The sequence below is a fragment of the Chrysemys picta genome, chromosome 1 (genome assembly GCF_011386835.1).
Source record: "Chrysemys picta bellii isolate R12L10 chromosome 1, ASM1138683v2, whole genome shotgun sequence".
Taxonomy (NCBI): domain Eukaryota; kingdom Metazoa; phylum Chordata; order Testudines; family Emydidae; genus Chrysemys; species Chrysemys picta.
The window spans coordinates 123,525,315-123,545,556 of record NC_088791.1 but is presented as its reverse complement, the minus strand read 5'-3'; the positions used below and the strand labels follow the sequence as shown (position 1 = coordinate 123,545,556).

Sequence of the window (20,242 nt, the reverse complement as noted above, 5' to 3'; positions counted from 1 at the left end):
AAAAACACAAACCAATGGACCAGAATATTTGTCTTTTCCATTATAAATTGACATTTATCTTTAAATTGCTTTTTGTCCCTCAAATGCATCTGTTTTCATAAAAAGGAATGTGTACCTAATAATCATTCAGTCTTCAAAAAATAAAATAAATAGTCTTTGACAAGCCAGGACAGTCTATTACAGAAACAGTGGGACATTAAAAATTACTTTCAGCCAATTAATACATAACCAATTAATAGCTAACTTTCTCCATTTTCTGTGGTTATGTCTGTGTGACATACAGACTTATTTCTTACATCCTATTAAATATGGTTACTACTCGGATCCATATTGACCATACATACCCCTTTCCTGTTTCCCTGGTGTATAGCTGAAACCAGATGCCATAGAGCTGAGACTTGAAATCATTAAGACTGGGCTTTGACCAATTTTTTCTAACTAAATATTGATGAGTAAGCTGGAGGATTGAAAACAAGGAAATATAATTAGTTTAATTTACAGTTAACTGTGGCAAGTGATAAATCACAAAGAGCTGCTCTACTCACTTTCATTACTTCTGTTTCTAAGATAGCATCAAGAAAACGATTGTTTTCAGCCATTTCTTGTGGGGTCACAACTTCTGCTACACCAGTTGACGTTTCATAGTTGTCCAATAGGGAAACAAAAGCTGCAAAGAAAGATTCCATTCAGCATGGCATCTGGTATAGATGCTCAACAGTGTGTAGACAAAATCACCTTTGTAGTTTGGCCTCTAGATGGCAACATAATCACAAAAACATGATCAATTCTGGTATTCTATCTAGTATAGCAGATATATAAATAACAGTGTTCTGGTGAAGCTCCACTAATTGCTATATCATTGCATCTTTGCTCTGATCAAGGGTTTTAGGCCCAGTAGGCATTGCTGTTCAATGATATAAAGTTTGTCCATCCCCAGGTGAGCCCAACCCTGGAGTGGGTGCTAATCCTGACCAAAAAAAAAAGATCTGTGTGAATAATAAGTCCTTGTTCCACAGTAGTAGTAATACCAGAAAACATCCTCCATGCAGAAAAGGAGTCAGTGTGAACCTGAATGGCTGCAAAATGAGAAATAATGTTACGACCCAATTAATTAGTTAATGTTTCTAGAGGCACCAAGGAATAAGTAATAAATTGAAATGGCAGTTTCTGGAACTGCCATTTAATAGGCATAAAGCCAAATTCTGTTCTGAGTTACATGGCTGTGTAAATACAGAGAGATTGCCTCCATTGCTTTTATTGGCATTGCCTCACAGGTGTAATAGATATCAGAATACTGCTCAGAGACTTTTGTTTGAAATAAAGGTAATGTTGGTAGTTGGTACTCTATTTTAATACCAGTGTAGCCAACCATCTGAGCAAGAAAGTATTAAGTGTGAACAAGTTAGATTTTAAAAGTTGCTGGGTTCTGCTGATTGAGTTTATTCTTGTAAATACGTATAATTCTAGCCAATCTTACCAAAAATGTGTACATTGTTTACCTGCATATTTCCTCTGGAGATCAGTGTACTTTCTGAAATAGAAGTCCCAGGTAAACTCCAAGATCTTATTGAAAATCTAGGGGAAATTCCCTTTCAAATGACATACTGCATGATGATCTTCATCTCCAAATAGTTTGACCATTCAAGCTATACATAATGCTACATTTTAAGTCTACATTTTAAAAAAATGCAGATTCATCATTCCATTTCCAATGTTACCAAAACGACAATGAGAAGAAAGGATGCACAATTACTGAGGAACAAACCCCAGGAAGATCTCACCTGCAAAAGTTTTTATGCTCTTCAGACGCTCTTCATTTACGTAGCGAAACAGAGGCTCAGATGCACTGTCCCTTGCAACCCCGCTACCCTGCTGTACAAAGCCTGCTTTTTCCTATGAGAAGCATCCAAACAAAACAATGAAGGATGCAAAATGTATTTAAAGGGGATAATCCTTCTCCTAGTAGTAATCAAAGCACAGCAGGAAGTTAACTGCTATTAAAACTGTTTATTATACTACAAAACAATCAAGATCATTATACAATAAATCATAGCATCAAGAAGAGAAAAATATTAATTTTTTGTCACTGTAAGAGTTTGAAAGGGTCCTATTGCCTCTTTCTCGGGGCTAACAGTGATGGCTCATTGGAGAATAGCTCTAATGAATAACCAAGGACACCTCTGTGTTGTATAAATAATAAGCAATCAAGTGGCACAATGTGGGTCTGATGCTGCACTCCTGGCACCAACAAAACTCTCATTGTCTTCAGGGAAATTAGTGCCTGCATTAGAATTGTGGAATCAGGCCCAGAGGGGGAGATTCTCAAAGGTATAAAGGACAGCCAGGCGCCCAACCCACATTGACTTTAAATGGGAGTTGGGCACTTAACTGCCCTTTGTGTTTTTGAACGTCAGCCCTGTTTCAACAAGAGATTTAAGTTTTTTGAGTGGAAATTCTTCTCTTGGATTCAAATCCTGAGCGTAGCATCCAGGCCAAGCACTGGGTAGATGCACTGCGGAGCTGGTGTGGTACATACCCAAACCCCTGGTGCAAAGGAAAGGAGGAAGAACATAGCAACTGATCCTCTAGCCCCACTTCCAGCTGCCCCAGCCCACCCATATAGTGCACCCCCGTGTGCTGCTGCATTCCACACTGAATAGGGGTGCACATCCCCTGCAGGACCTCCCACATTTAGTTCCCTGCTCCATCACAAAGCAGAACTGCACCAGTTCCCCTGCAAAGGGAGGAGTGTAACACTCCAATAATAATTTTAGTATTAATGGAAAACAGAAATCAGATAAATCAATATCTCTAGAAGAAAATAGAAAACAATTTGCACAAAACTTTTGGGACTTAAGCTTCATTTAAAAAAATACCCCTCTAATATTTTTTATTTGACGCTTGCCAACTTGCCTTTCTTTTTATTTCAGTTGCTGGAAGTCGCTGCTCTTACTCCAAGTACAGACCAGCTAGCTGAAGAACAGAACTGTCATTCTGAACGGATGCTGTGAGAGTTATCTGTTTTCCTGCCTGCCATGCATTATAAAATGCTCTGACGAGGTTGTGGTTTCACCAGCCATTGTGTTAACTGTTTCTTCTCTCTGTACACGGTAGAATTCTGCTAGACAGCAGAACCGAACTAATTTGTGCTTTGCCAGTCCGTGCCCTCATAACTTATACACACACAGCCATCTCTTCCCACTTTATGATAAAAAATATAAGCTCAGACTCACTGTAGTGAGGTCTGATACTATTAAGATTTCATTACTTTTACAGAATATACTATGGCATATTTGCTAGCATACTAAGAATTATTGTGTTAGTTTACTTCTCACTTGAATATTAATTCAATAGCTAATTGTCTTTTGAGGCCTAGCACAGTGGATTTCTTTAGTAAAACTAAGTATTATTATAAAAATTACAGACAATAATAAGTACGATGGCCTCAATCCAGCAAAGCATTTAATCATATTCATAAATTTAAGCATGAGAATAAAGCCCTGCGCGGATACAAAATTTGTATCCGCATCCAATCTGAGATCTGCAAACATGGTCTGTGGATATCCACAGATTTGCAGGGCTCTAGATATAAAGTTTGGATCTGCATCCATCTGCGATCCACAAACATGGTCCATCGATATGAATATCCGGAGATATAAAGCAGATATCCATAGATTTGCAGGGCTCTATGAATAGTCCTACTGAAATCAACTGGCTTGACTGATTTGCTGTACTGGTTCATTGATTTCACCTCCTGGTGCTCACTACGGGTGGTTGCTTTGGGGCCTGATCCTACAGTATTAAAATCAATGGAATTTTGTCACTGACTTCAGTGAGAGCAGGATCAGGGCCTCAGTGACTAAGGGATGTTGCTGGTGTGAGAGAAACTGACCTCTAAACAGGATTGTCTGCTATCACCGAGGAATATGGAATGCAGAATTCCTCAAGGATCTATGGCGTCCATGCTGTTCAACATTTTTACTTGGCTTCCTATCTCTTGCTCTAACCACGAGACCAAATTCCCTTTAGATCTGCTCCTTTAGCAGATAGCTATTTAATAGTCATAGAATTCTGGAACATTTTCCAGGGATTAACCCAAATCTATGGAAATACAATGAAACTCAAATGAATATCTGATAAAGAAACAGATTTGTTACAGAATAAACCTTCTGGCCAGCCTTTCAAAAGTAGGAGCTTAAAATCCCTATATGGCTACCTACCTGATTTTCAACAGTGCTGACCTCCAAACAGCTCTCACTGAAGCTTTTGAAAATGAGACTAGTGCCCAAGTATGGATTTAGGGGGTCTAATTTTGAAGCCAATGGAAGCTGTTGGGTGCTCAGCATTTTTGAATTCTGATTTTAATGACATTGGTATAAATGCAGAATAACTCTACTTTTTTTAGTGTACTACAGAAAGCAGAATTTCGCCTTAGATGTGTTAAATGAAGACATTTACCAAGCTAAAAACATACTGCATTCATAAGCAACGTGTTACTGCTAGATTTCATTGGCCCCCCATTGCTACATTATGCATTTAGCTAATTTCAGGCATCATAAAATATGTTCCTTTCATCATTTTCATAACATTTGATTTACCTGGCATTGAAAAAAACCTCAAAAGCATTAACAACTGAACTGGCATGTCCCCACATGGTCTTTGTTAGAGCAGGCAGGCATTACATAAGAGGAAATCTGACAAATCTTGTTAACTCCATAGGAAGAAAAGAAAAAAAAGCAAAGTGAGCTACATTGTGCCCTGACTGTGCAACCCCTTCAAAGTGAGTGGGGTTGACTGAGGGCAAAATTGAGCCCAGTGTACATAATTTATAACAGCAACAGTATTCAGCATAATTCCCACAAATGTGGCAACAACAAGAGATTCTATATTTAAATGCCTCGGTTTAGTGGAATATGTTTTATGCTGCTGAGTTCTGATCCCATTTACACATATGAACTGTGAAACTTCCCTAAAGGATCCTGTTAGAAAAGCAGAACATTTTGATGCAATAACATTCGATGACTAGTACATTTAATCTATACATGGATTTTGAACAAGAAACGGTGTTACCAGATCAAGCAGACCCTTCTCTAAATGCTTAGTGCCAGCTAAATATCAGTAAATTACCTCTGGCTGAATATCTGTCAGAAAAAAAAGTGTTTAACTGTTGACTCTGAAACCCCATGAGCAGATTGGGTCTCAGAGCCCAGGCTCCGGCCTGAGCCTGAACGTCTACACTGTAATTTTTAGCCCCACAGCTCGAGCCCTGTGAGCCTGAGTCAGTTTCCCCAGGCTCTGAGACTTGGTGCTGCAGGTTTTTTTATTGCAGTGTCGACGTACCTCAAGTCCCTCACAAGCATTATCAGCTTAGTGCGCAGCAGGGAAACAGTAGATGTGGTATATTTGGAGACTATATTTAGTAAGACTTTTGACACAATCCAACATGACATTTTCATGCGCAAATTAGGTAAATATGATCTAAATTAAATTACTATATGGTGGGAGCACAGCTGCTTGAAAGGCCATACTCAAAGAGTAGTCATCAATGATTTGATGTAAAACAGGGAAAACACATCAAGTAGGCTCCCAGAGGGGTCTGTCTTAGGTCTGGTGCTATTCAATATTTTTATCAATGACTTGGATGATGGAATGGAGAGTATGCTTATAAAATTTGTGAATGACACCAAGCTGGGAGGATTTGCAAGTACTTTGGAGGACAGGATTAGAATTCAAAATGATTTTGACAAACCGGAGAAATGGTCTGAAATCAAAAGCATGAGATTCAATAAAGATATGCACCAAGTACTACACTTAGGATGGAAAAATCTAATGCACAAATACAAAATGGGGAATAACTATATAGGCAGTAGTATTGAAGAGAAAGATTTGGGGTTTATAGTGGATCATAAATTGAATGAGTCAAGACTGAGATGCAGTTGTGACAAAGGCAAAAGTCAATCTGGCATGTATTAATGGGAATGTTGTATGTAAGACACGGGAGGTAATTGGTCCATTTCTACTTGGCACTGGTGAGGCCTCCATTGGAGTAGTGTGTCCAGTTCTGGGAGCCACACCTGAAGAAAGATGTGGACAAACTGGAGACAGTCCAGAGGAGAGCAACAAAAATGATAAAAGGTTTAGGATACCTGACCTATGAGGAAACATTGAAAGAAATAGGCATGTTTAGTTTAGAAAAGAGAAGGATGAGGGGGGACATCATATTCTTCAAATATGTTAAGGGCTGTTATAAAGAGGATAGTGATCAATTGTTCTCCATGTCCACTGAGGGTAGGACAAGAAGTAATTAGCTTAGTTTGAAGCAAGGGAAATTTATGTTAGCTATTAGGAAAGACTTTCTAATTATAAGGATAGTAAAGCACTGGAACAGATTACAAAGGAGGTTGCGGAATCCACATCACTGGAGGTTTTAAAGAACAGATTAGATGAACACCAGTCAGGGATGGTCTAGGTTTACTTGGCCCAGCCTCAGCATTGGCATGGTGGGGTGGGGGGGAGGGAGTGGACTAGACGTCCTCTTAAGGTCCCTTCCAGCTCTATATTCCTGTGATTCTATGATTAATGGATTTTGTCTTCACAACACCCCGGTGAGGTAATGAAATATTATCCCCCTTTGACAGATGGGGAACTGAGGCACAGGGCAGATGAAGTGACTTGCTCAAAGTCAAATAAAAATCTGTGGTAGAGCCAGGAATTGAACCCAGATCTCCTATATTCTAGTCTACTAACTTAACCACAGGATCATCCTTCCTTGCCAAGCAACGTAAGAGGTATTCCTGCTCTGTGGGCAGAGAGCCTCATTCTCACCTTACCTACCAGCCTGGTTAATTTTATTCCAGAATTGAAGGCAGTTTGCATTTTCCAGCCACAGCCTGAACAACCAGCATGCCCTGCCTCAGAAAAGGATAGATAGTTAGCAGGTTGGAAGAGGTGGGGCTCGTCAGGAGAATAGTACTGGGAAGAGGGAGGCTTTCAGAATTCACTCCAGACAGAGTTCCAAACTGGCTCCATCACCCAGTGGCCAGAAAATCTTCCTCCTCCTCATCTACTGACCACAATCCATAGGCGCTAACCAATATGAACACTGTTGAAGACCTACAGTGAAATCCTGATCTTACTGAAGTCAAAGGGAATTTTGCCATTGACTTCAGTTGGGACAGGATTTTACCCTTAGAGATTAGCTGGTGTCCTAATGTTTAATTCCGCTTATCAAAACATTGCAAAACACATTTCTCCATAATAGACTGATCTGATAACACTGACGATTGTACGGATGATGCAACAGGTAACAAACTGGCTAGCACACTCAGTGACAGAATTGCCATACATTGTGTCTTGAAGATTTCTCAGGGCAATACAAGGAAATCCACACTGTCATCAATAAAGGTAAAAGACTTGGGTTTCTCTTAGTACAACATTGAGAAACATTTTTAGAGAACAACACGTTTATATGTATCGGGTCCAATTTATGGGCTCGGCACAATACCCAAGGTAGCAGGGAAAAGGAGACCCTCGGCAAAGGCTTGAGTAATTTTAAGGCTGCTTTAAACTATATTCAGTTGCAATGACTCTATAACAGGGTGACTGTCACCTTAAGGATAGTAAGGACTAGTAAGGTGGTCAGTCAACCTCTGTTCTGTGATGTGTCCCTGTAAGTCCTGGGACTTTTTAGAATGCATGAAGACCTACGGACAGCAAAGCTAGATTTTTTGGAGGGTGGGGAGTGGGGAGATGGTCCCAGGGGTACAGTTAAGGCCTGGGGAAAATCCAGACTACTTTTTCTTTAAGGGTCTGAGCCCAAGAGCCTTGTAGGGTGGGTGAGGCAGGGCTCCCCTCTCTCCTAGCTAACTAAGACAAGCTCTGGGAAGAAGGCCGTTTATTTTCTGTCTCTTCCCTCAGAACAGGGGAGATAGCAGTAGATGAAGGTTAATTTGCTCATGCTCTCAGCCTGAGGGTGAAAGGACTGACTGGGGAAAGGCCAGCTCGGGGAGAAGTTGACTGGGTTTCTACAGCTGGCTTAAATTACAACTCCATCTCCCAAGGAGGAGAGCTGGGGAGGTCCTGTCTTAAGGAGAAGAACAGAGGGATTGTCTGGGGACTCCTGAACAGGGGAAGGAAACTGACCAGGACTCTTACATGGACCCAGAGTGGGTGTGAACGTGGGTGACTAAAGAAGTGAGTAGAAAGAGTCAATAAACCAGACCCCTCAAAGGGAGTATATGTTTGAACTAATCTAGTCTGGGTAACTGACTGAAAGAACCTGAGTGGGCACTGAGGCAAGGTGCTGCAGAACCACACCTGGCCACAATGGGGTGTGCAGGGATTGCCCACACCTTTACCAGATCCAAGGGGCAGTTATGCTTGCCAAAAGTAGCCAGAATGCAGAAGTGCTCTGGTCATTACCCCTATGCCCCAACCAAAATCTTGGAGGGAGGTGGAGGGTGTTTGAGAACAGAGCCAGCTATTTGGCTCTGTGCTGCCCAGGGAATCCTATTATGCTGAGAATGTTCTCGGGGGTCTAGCCAGCCTGTTTGCAGCCTCTCTACAGCACTTTTTCTGTCATTCTAGTGATGTAATGGACCTGTGAATTGGGCCCATTTATATATACACATAAACAGTGCCCGGGACTCCCCCCCCCGGCCCCCACACCCTCTATTTCATATAGATTCATCCTGTCCTCACTCCTCATGATATTTAGTAGCTAAATTACCTGTAAGTCAATTGTATAATCTTTCCCAGGCACAAAGCGGTTAACATCTGCATCCCATAGCTCATTGAAAAGTTTAGAAAGTTCATGATTTAACTCCAGCCTGCAAAGAAATTCAGAAAAATATCAATGCTTAAAAAAAAAAAAGACCCAGATCAATACAACTTTGTCAACGGCAGCATCCACATTTCTGGTGGCACTTCAGTAGCGTTCTGGGTGCTATCAGGGAATTGAGGGAGTTCTCTCTCCTCATGACACTCGCAGTCAGTGCTGCTCTCACCTGAGGGGCAATATTAATTGTCTGCTGATAATACCTAAAGTACTTAATGAAGAAATGGGAAATTGTTTATTTTTTAAGTTTTCAAGAGAAATTTTTCCTTTTTCAAGCAATTGATGTTATTACTTTTGAACGGTAGATTTCAGTTTTATTTTATAATTAGTGAAATCTACTAATTAATTTTTTTTTTAAAAAGATTCATCCAGAAGGATTCTATAGACTCATCACAGAAATACAGCCATCTCTAGTGTGGAATGCAGGAGATGTTTAACAGCCAACAGCAACACTACACAACAGAATAAAAAAGGAAGTGAAGAATTTCATTTTTTTTATGGTTGGTTTTCTAGGGAAGATCCCTTACTCCATCACAGTCCCTATTCCAGCCAATTCTCCACTTCCAATCCTTCAAATTCCCATGTCAGAGCAGCTTTCCTTTGCTCAAAGAGGTTGGAGGGGACTTCCTTCAGAATACATCAGTGCTGCTCCTAGATCAGTCAGGAAGATTGTTGTGGAGTAATTCATGGTGCTTCCTCCCTTCCAAAAAAACAGTGGACCTGAAAACACCAGCATAAAACTAGACTAATCCAGGGGTAAATTGAGTCTTGCGTCTGTGGTCTTCCTCCAGCATGTAGTGGCACTAAGCACTCACTGTAAGGCTACCATGTTGGCCTCTCCATACTTTAAAAGCCATTTGTCTCACTTAGAAATAGAATTACATAGCCACCAGCAAGAAGCATGCATCAAGAAGGCTTCTGAAGGTGACATTTTGTTTCTCTTTAATATTCGTGACGAACCTGCTGGCTGATAACTGGGTTCCTACTTTACCTCCACCCTGGCTGAGGTGGAGAGTGCAGGGCAGGGTGGAGGTAAAGTAGGAACTCTGGAATCATAGGCCTGGAAGGAACCTCTAGAGGTCATCTAGTCCAGCCCCTGCACTCAGGGCCGGCTCCAGGCAGCAACCTGGCAAGCAGGTGCTTGGGGTGGCCGCTCCGGAGTGGGGCGGCACGTCCAAGTATTCGTCGGCAATTCGGCACTCCCGCTCGGAGCAAAGGACCTCCCGCCGAATTGCCGTCGCAGATCGCAATCGTGGCTTTTTTTTTTTTTTTGGGTGCTTGGGGCAGCCAAAACCCTGGAGCCAGCCCTGCCTGCACTCATGGCAGGACTAAGTATTATCTAGACCATCCCCGACAGGTGTTTGTCTAACCTGCTCTTAAAAATCTCCAATGGACAGAGATTCCACAACCTCCCTAGGCAATTTATTCCAGTGCTTAACCACCCTGACCATTAGAAAGTTTTTTCTGATGTCCAACCTAAACTGCCCTTGCTGCAATTTAAGCCCATTGCTTCTTGTCCTATCCTCACAGCCTAAGAAGAACATTTTTTCTCCCTCCTCATTGTAACAACTTTTATGTACTTGAGAACTGTTATCAAGGGACAGAAGTTGCATGAGGCCAGGGACAGCAGCCTGGGGGTTGGCCGCAGAGGGAAGGCCAGATAGCAGTCAGCCTGAGAGTTGGGATGAGTACGCTGAGAGCGGGCCAGACACGCTCTATTGTTGGCAGAGGAGAGCAGTAGCCACACCAGGAGGCTACAGGGCACTAGACTATTCATCCCGTTCCTTTGTGGTCCATGGGAAGAACAGGATTGCCTGCGTTGCCCACAATGTGCTCATTACACTAGCGGCTCTGCATTAAAACAATGACTATAATAAAATCTCACGCTTCAGGGCTTCAGCCAGTTGCCTGCAGGGATCAGGATAGAATCCCCTACCCGTCTACCATGGAGCATAACTGGTTGTATAGTAAAGCAATCCTTTTACTCGAAATGTGTGAGTATTTATGGGAACCCAACAGGGGCTGGACCTTGAAGAGCCTAGTGTTTGGAGAGAGTGGTACACAGGTCATGCTACGAGGTGTCAAAGGGGACTGATATACCACAGCACTCACTACAGTACCCTGTAGTGGGGCTGGTTACAGTATTTTTCCCTTTGTTTTACTAAATTTAAGGAACTAGTCTTAGATTTTGGGTATATTTTCACTTCAGAGTTCATTGGGGCTCTTCCTTAGGTATTACCCCTGCCCTCCCTCCAGTCCATACATAAGACCCTATGACCAAAGTATGGTGGTGCTTTTAACCCAGACTAGCTGATTCATCTCAGGTTCCAGGCTAAAGCCCCAGTGAGGCTTTCACTTGGCCTGGGTACCTGATCATTTTGTACTGAGGACGCAAGCAAAATCACCCAAGCGCTGATGGTCCTCCAATTCCCCTCATGGGTGCGGAAGGACAAGTTCTCCCACAATTCACTAGGCAAGAATCAGAGAGCAACTCAGGTTACTGCAGCACAAAGAACCATGGCATGTATGTGCCCCCCAGAAGTCCTAGAGACTCACATGGGTGAGCGTAGCGCCAGTGAGGACACAGTAACTCGGCTATGGCTGTGCAGTGTGGCTGCTCACACCCAGGCTAGGCCCATCCGGGTGCCCAGACCGAAGTGCTAATCACCCAAGTTAACTCTACAGTGAAGATACACCCTTAGTAACCAAGTGATTGTGACATTTCCTTCAATAGTGAAGAAAGCTAACAAGGTCAGGACAATCTGAAAATACAGCCAGTAGGACCTATCTAGTTTCTATTTCTTAGTCTGCTGGGACTGTTCAGATAGGCTCATTTATAATCCCTCTGACTTTACAAAGTAAAATTTTATTTGGTTTAACTATTTGAATTGGCAAGTCCAGCACATTAGTTCAGAATGATACAATGAGGACTTATGCAAATTTATATTGACACAAGAACCAAGTCTAGATAAACAAGATATTGATCACTGAAATGCCAGGTAGGCACATTGGAGAGTAATAAGAATCCTTACATGTCCCCAAAGGGAGTGACTAAGTCACATATCCTGGTTCCTGAAACACATAGCTCAAACTGGTGACAGTGAAACAAAAGAAAAACCGAACTACTGTAAATCTTAAGACTTTTCCCACCGTGACCCCTCATTCTGCTCCCTCCCAATGGAATCACACTGCTCTAAACCTACACCTGTCATTTCTGTTCAGAATCCCTGATTGCCCATTGCAAACAAAACCCTGCCTTCACCATTCCCACCCACACACAAATAATTCTCTATCTCCTCCACACTTAAATAAATGTTCAGATTTTAAAAGGAAAAGGGCTGGGGAAGAAAAAGTTACGTAAAAAACTTTAACAACTGGATGGATCTTTGCTGTATGGATTTCTTCTGAAAGATCATCTTTTGTGTCCAGTGAACGAACCATGCTATACATGACACATTAAACCTACAAGAGTAGCCTTGTAGTGCTGACTGCTAACATAGATGACAAGCACACTATTTCCATTTTTTTCAGACATTTTGCTTTTTGAGCACACGTTTTGATCACAATTTCTTGTTTATTAAGCTGCTGGCCTTCAGATACTGTATGCATTCAAAAGACATATACCTGTGGAGAAGCCTCAAGTGAGCTTAGTGAAAACAGAACTTTGGAGGGAGCTGCTGAGCAAAAGAAAATATTCCTCCAAACAATATGTATGATCTTTGACATTAATGTAAAGTATGCAGTTTTGTTGTAGCTGTGTCAGTCCCAGGATATTAGAGAGACCAGGTGGGTGAGGTAATATCTTTTATGAGACCAACTTCTGCTGGTGAGAGAGAGACAAGCTTTTGAGCTGTGTAAGCCAAAAGCTTGTCTCGCTCATTAACAGAAATTGGTCCCATAAAAGATATTACCTCACCCACCTGGTCTCTCCAATTACTTTAAAGTGTCTGCTGAATTTTGGTGGGAAGGTGGGGATGAAAGAGGAGCCTAATCCTGTAGCTGTTAAGTCAGGCAAAACACCTGTTGACATTAGGAGGCGTTTTGTTGGACTATGGGCTACAGAGCAAGCCCAGTCTTTTGTAATCTTTTGAAATGAGTAGCAGGCTACATGAGCCACTTCACCATTTCCTGGAGGCTGGGTGAACTGTAATGACCTGTGATCTACAGGAGGGCAGACTAGATGATCCAATAGTCCCTTCTGGCCTTAAACTCAGTGAAAAATCTATGATAGTGTGGAGGGGTTAATATGAGACATTTACCTGTATACCCGTGTTCGGCTGCCCTTAGAGGCTGGACTGGGAACTGTTGTTTCGATCTTCATTGTTATTCTAACTTAAAGCAATTGTGCCTATGGAATTTGCACATTTTATTTCTGGTGTCCCTAGTAAAGCAATCCTTTTACTCGAAATGTGTGAGTATTTATGGGAACCCAACAAAGGCTGGACCTTGCAGAGCCTAGTGCTTGGAGCACATAGTACACAGGACATGCTACGAGGGATCAAAGGGGACTGTTGTACCACAGCACTCACTACAGTACCCTGTAGTGGGGCTGGTTACAGTATTTTTCTCTTTGTTTTACATTTACAGTTCAGTTTTGACCCTATTTCTTCAAGCGGTGCTAAGTTTATGGAACTAGCCTTAGTTTTTGGGTATATCTTCACTTCAGAGTTCACTGGGGCTCTTCCTTAAGTGTTACCCCTGCCCTCCCTCCAGTCCATACACAAGACCCTATGACCCAAGTGTGGTGGTGCTTTTAACCCAGACTAGCTGACTGATCTCAGGCCCCAGGCTAAAGCCCCAGTGAGGCTTTCACTTGGCCTGGGTACCTGATCATTTTGTACTGAGGACACAAGCAAAACCACGCAAGCGCTGATGGTCCTCTAATTCCCCCCATGGGTGTGGAAGGACAAGTTCTCCCACAATTCACTAGGCAAGAATCAGAGAGCAACTCGGGTTACTACAGCACAAAGAACCATGGCATGTATGTGCCCCCCAGAAGTCCTAGAGACTCACATGGGTGAGCGTAGTGCCAGTGAGGACACAGTAACTCGGCTATGGCTGTGCAGTGTGGCTGCTCACACCCAGGCTAGGCCCATCCGGGTGCCCAGACCGAAGTGCTAATCACCCAAGTTACCTCTACAGTGAAGATACACCCTTAGTAACCAAGTGATTGTGACATTTCCTTCAATAGTGAAGAAAGCTAATAAGGTCAGGACAGTCTGAAAATACAGCCAGTAGGACCTATCTAGTTTCTATTTCTTAGTCTGCTGGGACTGTTCAGATAGGCTCATTTATAATCCCTCTGACTTTACAAAGTAAAATTTTATTTGGTTTAACTATTTGAATTGGCAACTCCAGCACATTAGTTCAGAACGATACAATGAGGACTTATGCAAATTTATATTGTCACAAGAACCAAGTCTAGATAAACAAGACATTGAACACTGATCACTGAAATGCCAATCTGAATGGTGTCAAATCAAAAGTGTAAACTGACAACTATGGGCCAAATTCTGCCATTGGGTGCACTTGTGCAGGGTCCCATTGACTTCAATGGGAGACTCTTGCATGTATCTGAGGGCAGAGTTTGGCCCTTTAGAATTTAAGTATAAGCAAAAGATGGATGAAAATGAAGGGGAACAGCATATGTCCTTTTGTGCACATGCATTTATTTATTTTTAGATATTTGTAATTCTATTTGGAGCTCTTAAATTAGCTTTAGAACAGACTGCTTGAATAAACTGAATGGCCAAATATTACCCCACCATAAATGGTGTAGAAATCAGACGCGGAAAACAAAATCCACAGAAAATGTGCTGTGTAAGTGCAGGAGAGGAAACAAAACTACTTGAGGAAATGTATGTACCATGTGCTACAAATCTACATAACAGTAAAAATCAACTCCATGTCTTGTGGTAATGGGAACTTGTCACACACTGCTTCCCTGACAGTAACAATATCTGTGCAAAAATATTAAACTGCCATTAACACAATGGCTTTGGTTATAAAGGGGATGTGGAAATGAGGGTCTCCTTGCAATAACTGCTCTGTGGATTCGCCCCTCTATCCTGTATTCCATCTAGCATTACACACAATTCTGGCCTCTTCGGCAGCCACAGTTCATTTAGCCCTGAAGGCTTTGGACAGAATACACATCAAATCCCATTAAACGATTCTCTTTCATTAGTTGAAGAAGCTTGTCATTGATTGATACAAGGCACTCCCTGCTCCTGCTGGTCTTAGGAAGTAAAGGCTCAATCAAACTTGCACTGAAATCAAGGGGAATAAGGGTCAAATCCACCACTAGCATTAAGCAGCTGGAACAAAGGTTAAATCCATTATTGGTGCTGACTTAGGCTTTTACATTCGGGTGAACTTGGCCCCAGAACCAGAAACTGAACTCAGTTCTCCTTTACTTTTCTCACAACATGTTAAAAATATCTCCCAGCACAAGGCCCCTGATAATAAATTTCAGAGGTATAACAATAGTCGCTTTGCACACTTGCTGTGTTCCTGGGCAGATTCCTTTATATCAGACCATACCTGCAGGTCAAATTAACTCTTTTCTTACCAAAATGCCAATTCAGTTGCATGTCAGGGAGCATATTGGAAGCAACAGGTTGCCATACTCCCATCATACTACAAACATTGAATGTCACAGAACTGGCCACCTCCTATGTTCCTTCCGAGCTGCTTTTGAAGGTCCTCCCACTTCTGACCTTGCCTTCTCTCTCCCTACTACCTTTCATCTCACGTCCCAATCCAGTGCTGCTGTTCTTGCCCACTCATACAACCTCCCTTTTCTCTTTCCACAGATCATCCTGACTTACTAATGATTTTCCCCAAGCCCACAGCTCTTAAAACAACAACAACAACAACAACAACAACAAACAAGGGATGAAGAGGTTAAAATGAGTGGTAAATATAGCAATGCAATGGACAACTTCATATACTGAACTCTTGGTTTCCTTTATTCAAGGGCTCAGAGATTAAAGTTATAATTGAGCAGAATCCAAGTCAATTTCCTTGACATTCTGCAGTACAAGTGTAGGAGAGAAGGGAACTGATGGACTTTCACATCTCACTTGCTTAGAGCTGGTTTGGGAACAAGTAATATCAATATAAAACAGATGTTTGGATCAGGCTTAAAAATAAACCACATGTTGATGATTAGGTAGTAAGCACTTGTCATGCTTCATATACAATTATCATAATTATAAATATACATTCTGTAATAGCTTCCATCTAAGGATCCTAGAGTGCTTTATTAACATCCGTGAATTGAACCTCACAGCCCTCCTGGGGGGCATAAGAATCACTATGTTCAATTGATAATTGAGAAAACTTAGCATATAAATTCTTAGGTACTCTTGCAATGGGAGCTATACAAATCCCAAAAGGCGCGTGTACATTTGAATGTTTCATTGAGTTTTAGTGTGTTAATAAACTCAGGTTAACTAACATGATTGTAAATTCTAGTACAGACAGGATACAAACCTTTTTTTTAGGGTAAACATGACTAGCAACTCATGTTTGTGTCCTAGAACAAATGTTTGAGTTGTGTCTACACTAAAATTTACAATTATGTTAGTTAACACGTTAACTTCATGTAGCTAAGGCACAAGACTGACCCTTTTTTGCCCTTGAAAGAACTATATTAAATGTAATAGTTACCCCTTATTTGACCCAAGTGACTAGCCAAATTCAGGGATTTTGAGGGTTGTTTCATTAGGTGGAGATATTGATGATGGAGGCAGGTATTTCTTAGATTCAATCCTATTTATTTACAATGAATATACAAAGTCCTGTGTCCCTGAACACAGCAGGAACACAGTGTCTTTGTTTGCAGCTCCAAGCCCCTTTCAACCAGCACTCAGAGCAAAAAACTCTCTCTAGCTTTTTCTCAGGGCCGTGCTCCCAGTATTTGGTCAGGCTGTGTCTTTGGCTTTTCTGTCCCTACTGTTTTAGGGCTATGTCTACATTGCACACATTAAAACGGTGCGGTTGTGCCGCTGCAGCTGCATTGTTGTAAGTTGCGCAGTGTGGTTGCTTTTTATCGCTGGGAAAGAGCTCTCCCAGTGACAAAATAAAATCACCTCCAACGAGGGGCGGTAGCTTTGTCGCTGGGAGCGCGGCTCCTGCTGATGAAGCGCTGTGAATACCGGCGCTTTTCCTTGCTAAAACTTTTGTCATTCAAAAGTTTTAGCAAGGAAAGTGACAGTGTAGATATAGCCTAGTAGTTTCTCCTGCTTTTCTGGCCTGTCTGCCTCTCTTTCACAGACACAAAACAATAGCCAGCAAAATCCCTCCATCCATATGTGTCTTGCATGTGCCATTGATTTGGGTGGTGACATGTGCCTGTGTTTGGAGTGGAGGCTGCTGCCATTTCAACTATCTGGTACCATAAAGGAGCTTAACTGTTTCTTACAACTTTCTTAAAAGAAGGGCAATGATTGCACCCAACCCATAACAATACAATTAGGTAGAAATTCTTAGCTGTCAGAGTCAGTACTGGATTCCAGAGCTTGTTGCCCTTTTGCACAACAGAAGTTACATGTGTGTAAGGACCATAGTGGGGACCTTATGGAATACATCCATGGATCCATACACATGCTCCGCTCTGAAGGGGCCATCTGGATGGCAGCATCACAATGCCAGTCCTGGCTGCTCAACCCACACAATGCAAATGTTAAAGTTTACAAAGAATTAACTACAAAGCAAAGCACAGAGGCCACCAATAACATTGCTATTATTGTTAATCATTTATTTGGGATAGAACCTACTATGTGTACAGTGGTTTCTAAACACTTAAGAAAGGTGGTCCCTACTATGAAGAAGTCACAAATTATGGGCAAATCTAGAGCATTTCAAATTCAGATTACTATCTCCACTGGGAACAGGATTCTCTTCCTTCCTTCCATCCCAAGTTTACAGAAGCCTACCAGAGACTTTTAATTTTTCCCCGTCACTGAGCAGATATCCATACAGTCATATTTCTTTACAGCACCTTCCCCATTTTCACCCCACATTGGGTCAACCTAATTTGGATGGGTCATTATTTCTCCTTGCTTTATGCATTCTCTTACCATTATCCACTCATTCTGTACATTCATGCTGTCTATCTCCCTGCTTCTGCTGCTACCATCTAGGGTTGCCAGGTGTCCAGTTTTCGACTGGAACACCTGGTCAAAAAGGGACCCTGGTGACTCTGGTCAGCACTGCTAACCGGGCCATTAAAAGTCCGGTTGGCGTTGGACTGGCAGGCTCCCTACCTGGCTCTGCACAGGTCCCAGAAACGGTGACATGTCCCTCAGCTCCTAGGCAGAGGGACGCCCAGGGGGGGGCTCTGTGCGATGTCCCTGCCTCAACTGCCGGCTCTGCAGCTCCCATTGGCCAGGAACTGCGGCCAATTGGAGCTGCGGGGACGGTGCCTGTGGGCAGAGGCAGCACAGACGCCGCAGAGCCTCCTGGCTGCCCCTGCGCCCAGGAGCCGAGGGACATGTCACCGCTTCCGGGAGCTGCCTGAGGTCAGCGCTGCCCAGAGCCAGCACCCCGCGCATCCTACCGCACCCCAGCTCCCTGCCCCAGCCCTGAGCCCCCTCCTGCACTCTGAACCCCTCGGCATATTTTCAATATGATAGTGTCTGTGGCCGCAATCAGCGTGTAGTCTCGTATGTTCTTGATTTCTTCCCTATTATTCCTCCTTCCATACTCTTGATGATATCACCTCAATTACTAGCATTGTGTTTCCATATAAAAAAAGATTAAAACAATTTCTGCATGATAAGACAGGCCGTGTTTGCATAGGATTAAAAGTGAATTTTGCATGAGTGTTGCTGGTTTCAGCCATCTCAAATCTATGTTTCAGTTTCAGTGCAATAAAAGCTATATTGAGAATGTAAGAAGCAAGAGGGCTGCTGGGATGTAGCTTCTTGAATGAAACTTTACTATATTCTAACAGGTGTACACTTAAACTAAAACTCTAACCTTAGCATTGCTGCTAATTTAAAACAAGACATTTGCATGCTATGCCATTTGTTTTTTGTGCAATTCAGTTGTAAAATCTCTCTCTCCCCCCCCCCCACACACACTCTCCCTTTTCACCTTGTCCAAATAGTTTCTGTGCAAGAAATAAGTACTGCTGTAACCAACCAAAACAACCAGCCTGAAAGCTAGTTCTAATGAATTCAACCAAATCAATGCAACAAAAACAACTGTAAATGTGCAATGCAACACCCAAACAGAAGGCTCGGATGTACGTCTTCTGCAATGTAATTTTATCCTTAAGAGACTTTTAGCAGCAGTGCGATTTTTAAAAGTCCTCTAATCTTCGCATCATTTGTGATTTTAAAAGAAGCAAAACATTTGCCCAGGTTGCTAAGCAAACCCTTTGCATAAAGATTTAACATGCATTTAAAGTTTCCCTTACAATTGTATGAAATGGTTAGTAAAAGAAATAAACTATTGACTTGATTCTCCTCTCATTTATTCCAGTGTAGGTGCAACTCCATGGGCTTCAATGGAGTTACGCCTGATTTACAACCTTATGATACATTTGAGAGAAGAATCCGATCCAGTAAACAGGACTGTATCTGTAGAGTGGAGATCAAGCTTCAAGTTTCAAGATAATAACAACTGTATCAATGCAATAAACAGTCTAGTAAGACCCTATAATTCCAGAAAAACACAAGAGGGCTTGATGAAAGACTAGAAGGAGGGGCTTGCATCATTATAACTTTACCTTTGCAAGGTACCCTGCAACATCAGCTGTCTTAAAACATCTAATCTTAGTATCACATTATTTTACATAAAGCAGCATATGATTCAGTTGCCTTTTTAGCTCCCAGCAGCTTTTCAACTTGAAGCAAGTTACTACAATAGAACAGAAACAATAAGCAGAATGTTATTGCAATGCTGCACTCCAATTAAAGCCACTTTATATATAGGTGCCACACAGAAGCACAACTCTCTGTCTATTTGGCATTTAAAAAAGAGGAATAATGGGCCAGTGTGATTCTCCCTTACCTACGAGCCATGCTGAGAGAATATATTTCTCTTGGCAAACACACTGGAGAGTAAGATCCCAGCTGAAGCTCAAAACTCTGCAGCTCAGTGATCAGACTGAAGAGGTGTCTCTTTCCCACAGCCTACTTAGCCAGAACTGTCAGTCAATGTGATAGACAGGGCAAGAAGGCAATGGAGATGCAGACACGTAACTATGGGAGAGGAGTGTGATAGAGGGAGGGGCAAAACCTGACAATAATAACTTTGTGTCTAGCTGAAACCTGCTAGTAGCTGGAAAAACTTGTCTGCTGTTATGCGCGCTGAGGAGACAGGGAGACGCTAAACAAGACTTAGATCTGCCTTTTCCTCATTCTTAGCCTCTAGAGCAGAGGTTCCCAAAGT

The 20,242-nt window shown here is 42.2% G+C and overlaps 1 protein-coding gene across 1 annotated transcript in view; it reads right to left on the bottom strand.

The window, feature by feature from the left end:
- LOC101950612 (poly(U)-specific endoribonuclease-like) overlaps window positions 1–20,011 on the bottom strand; it is a 29,206-nt gene extending 9,195 nt beyond the window's left edge. The window contains exons 1-5 of the mRNA XM_005296684.4: window positions 19,862–20,011; window positions 8,729–8,828; window positions 1,782–1,893; window positions 546–667; window positions 345–457 (exon numbers count right to left, since the gene is read on the bottom strand). Of these exons, the coding sequence (XP_005296741.1) occupies window positions 345–457; window positions 546–667; window positions 1,782–1,893; window positions 8,729–8,828; window positions 19,862–19,872 (458 nt within the window). The 5' untranslated portion in view covers window positions 19,873–20,011. The remainder of the gene's footprint in view (window positions 1–344; window positions 458–545; window positions 668–1,781; window positions 1,894–8,728; window positions 8,829–19,861) is intronic.
- Window positions 20,012–20,242: the final 231 nt, after the last annotated feature.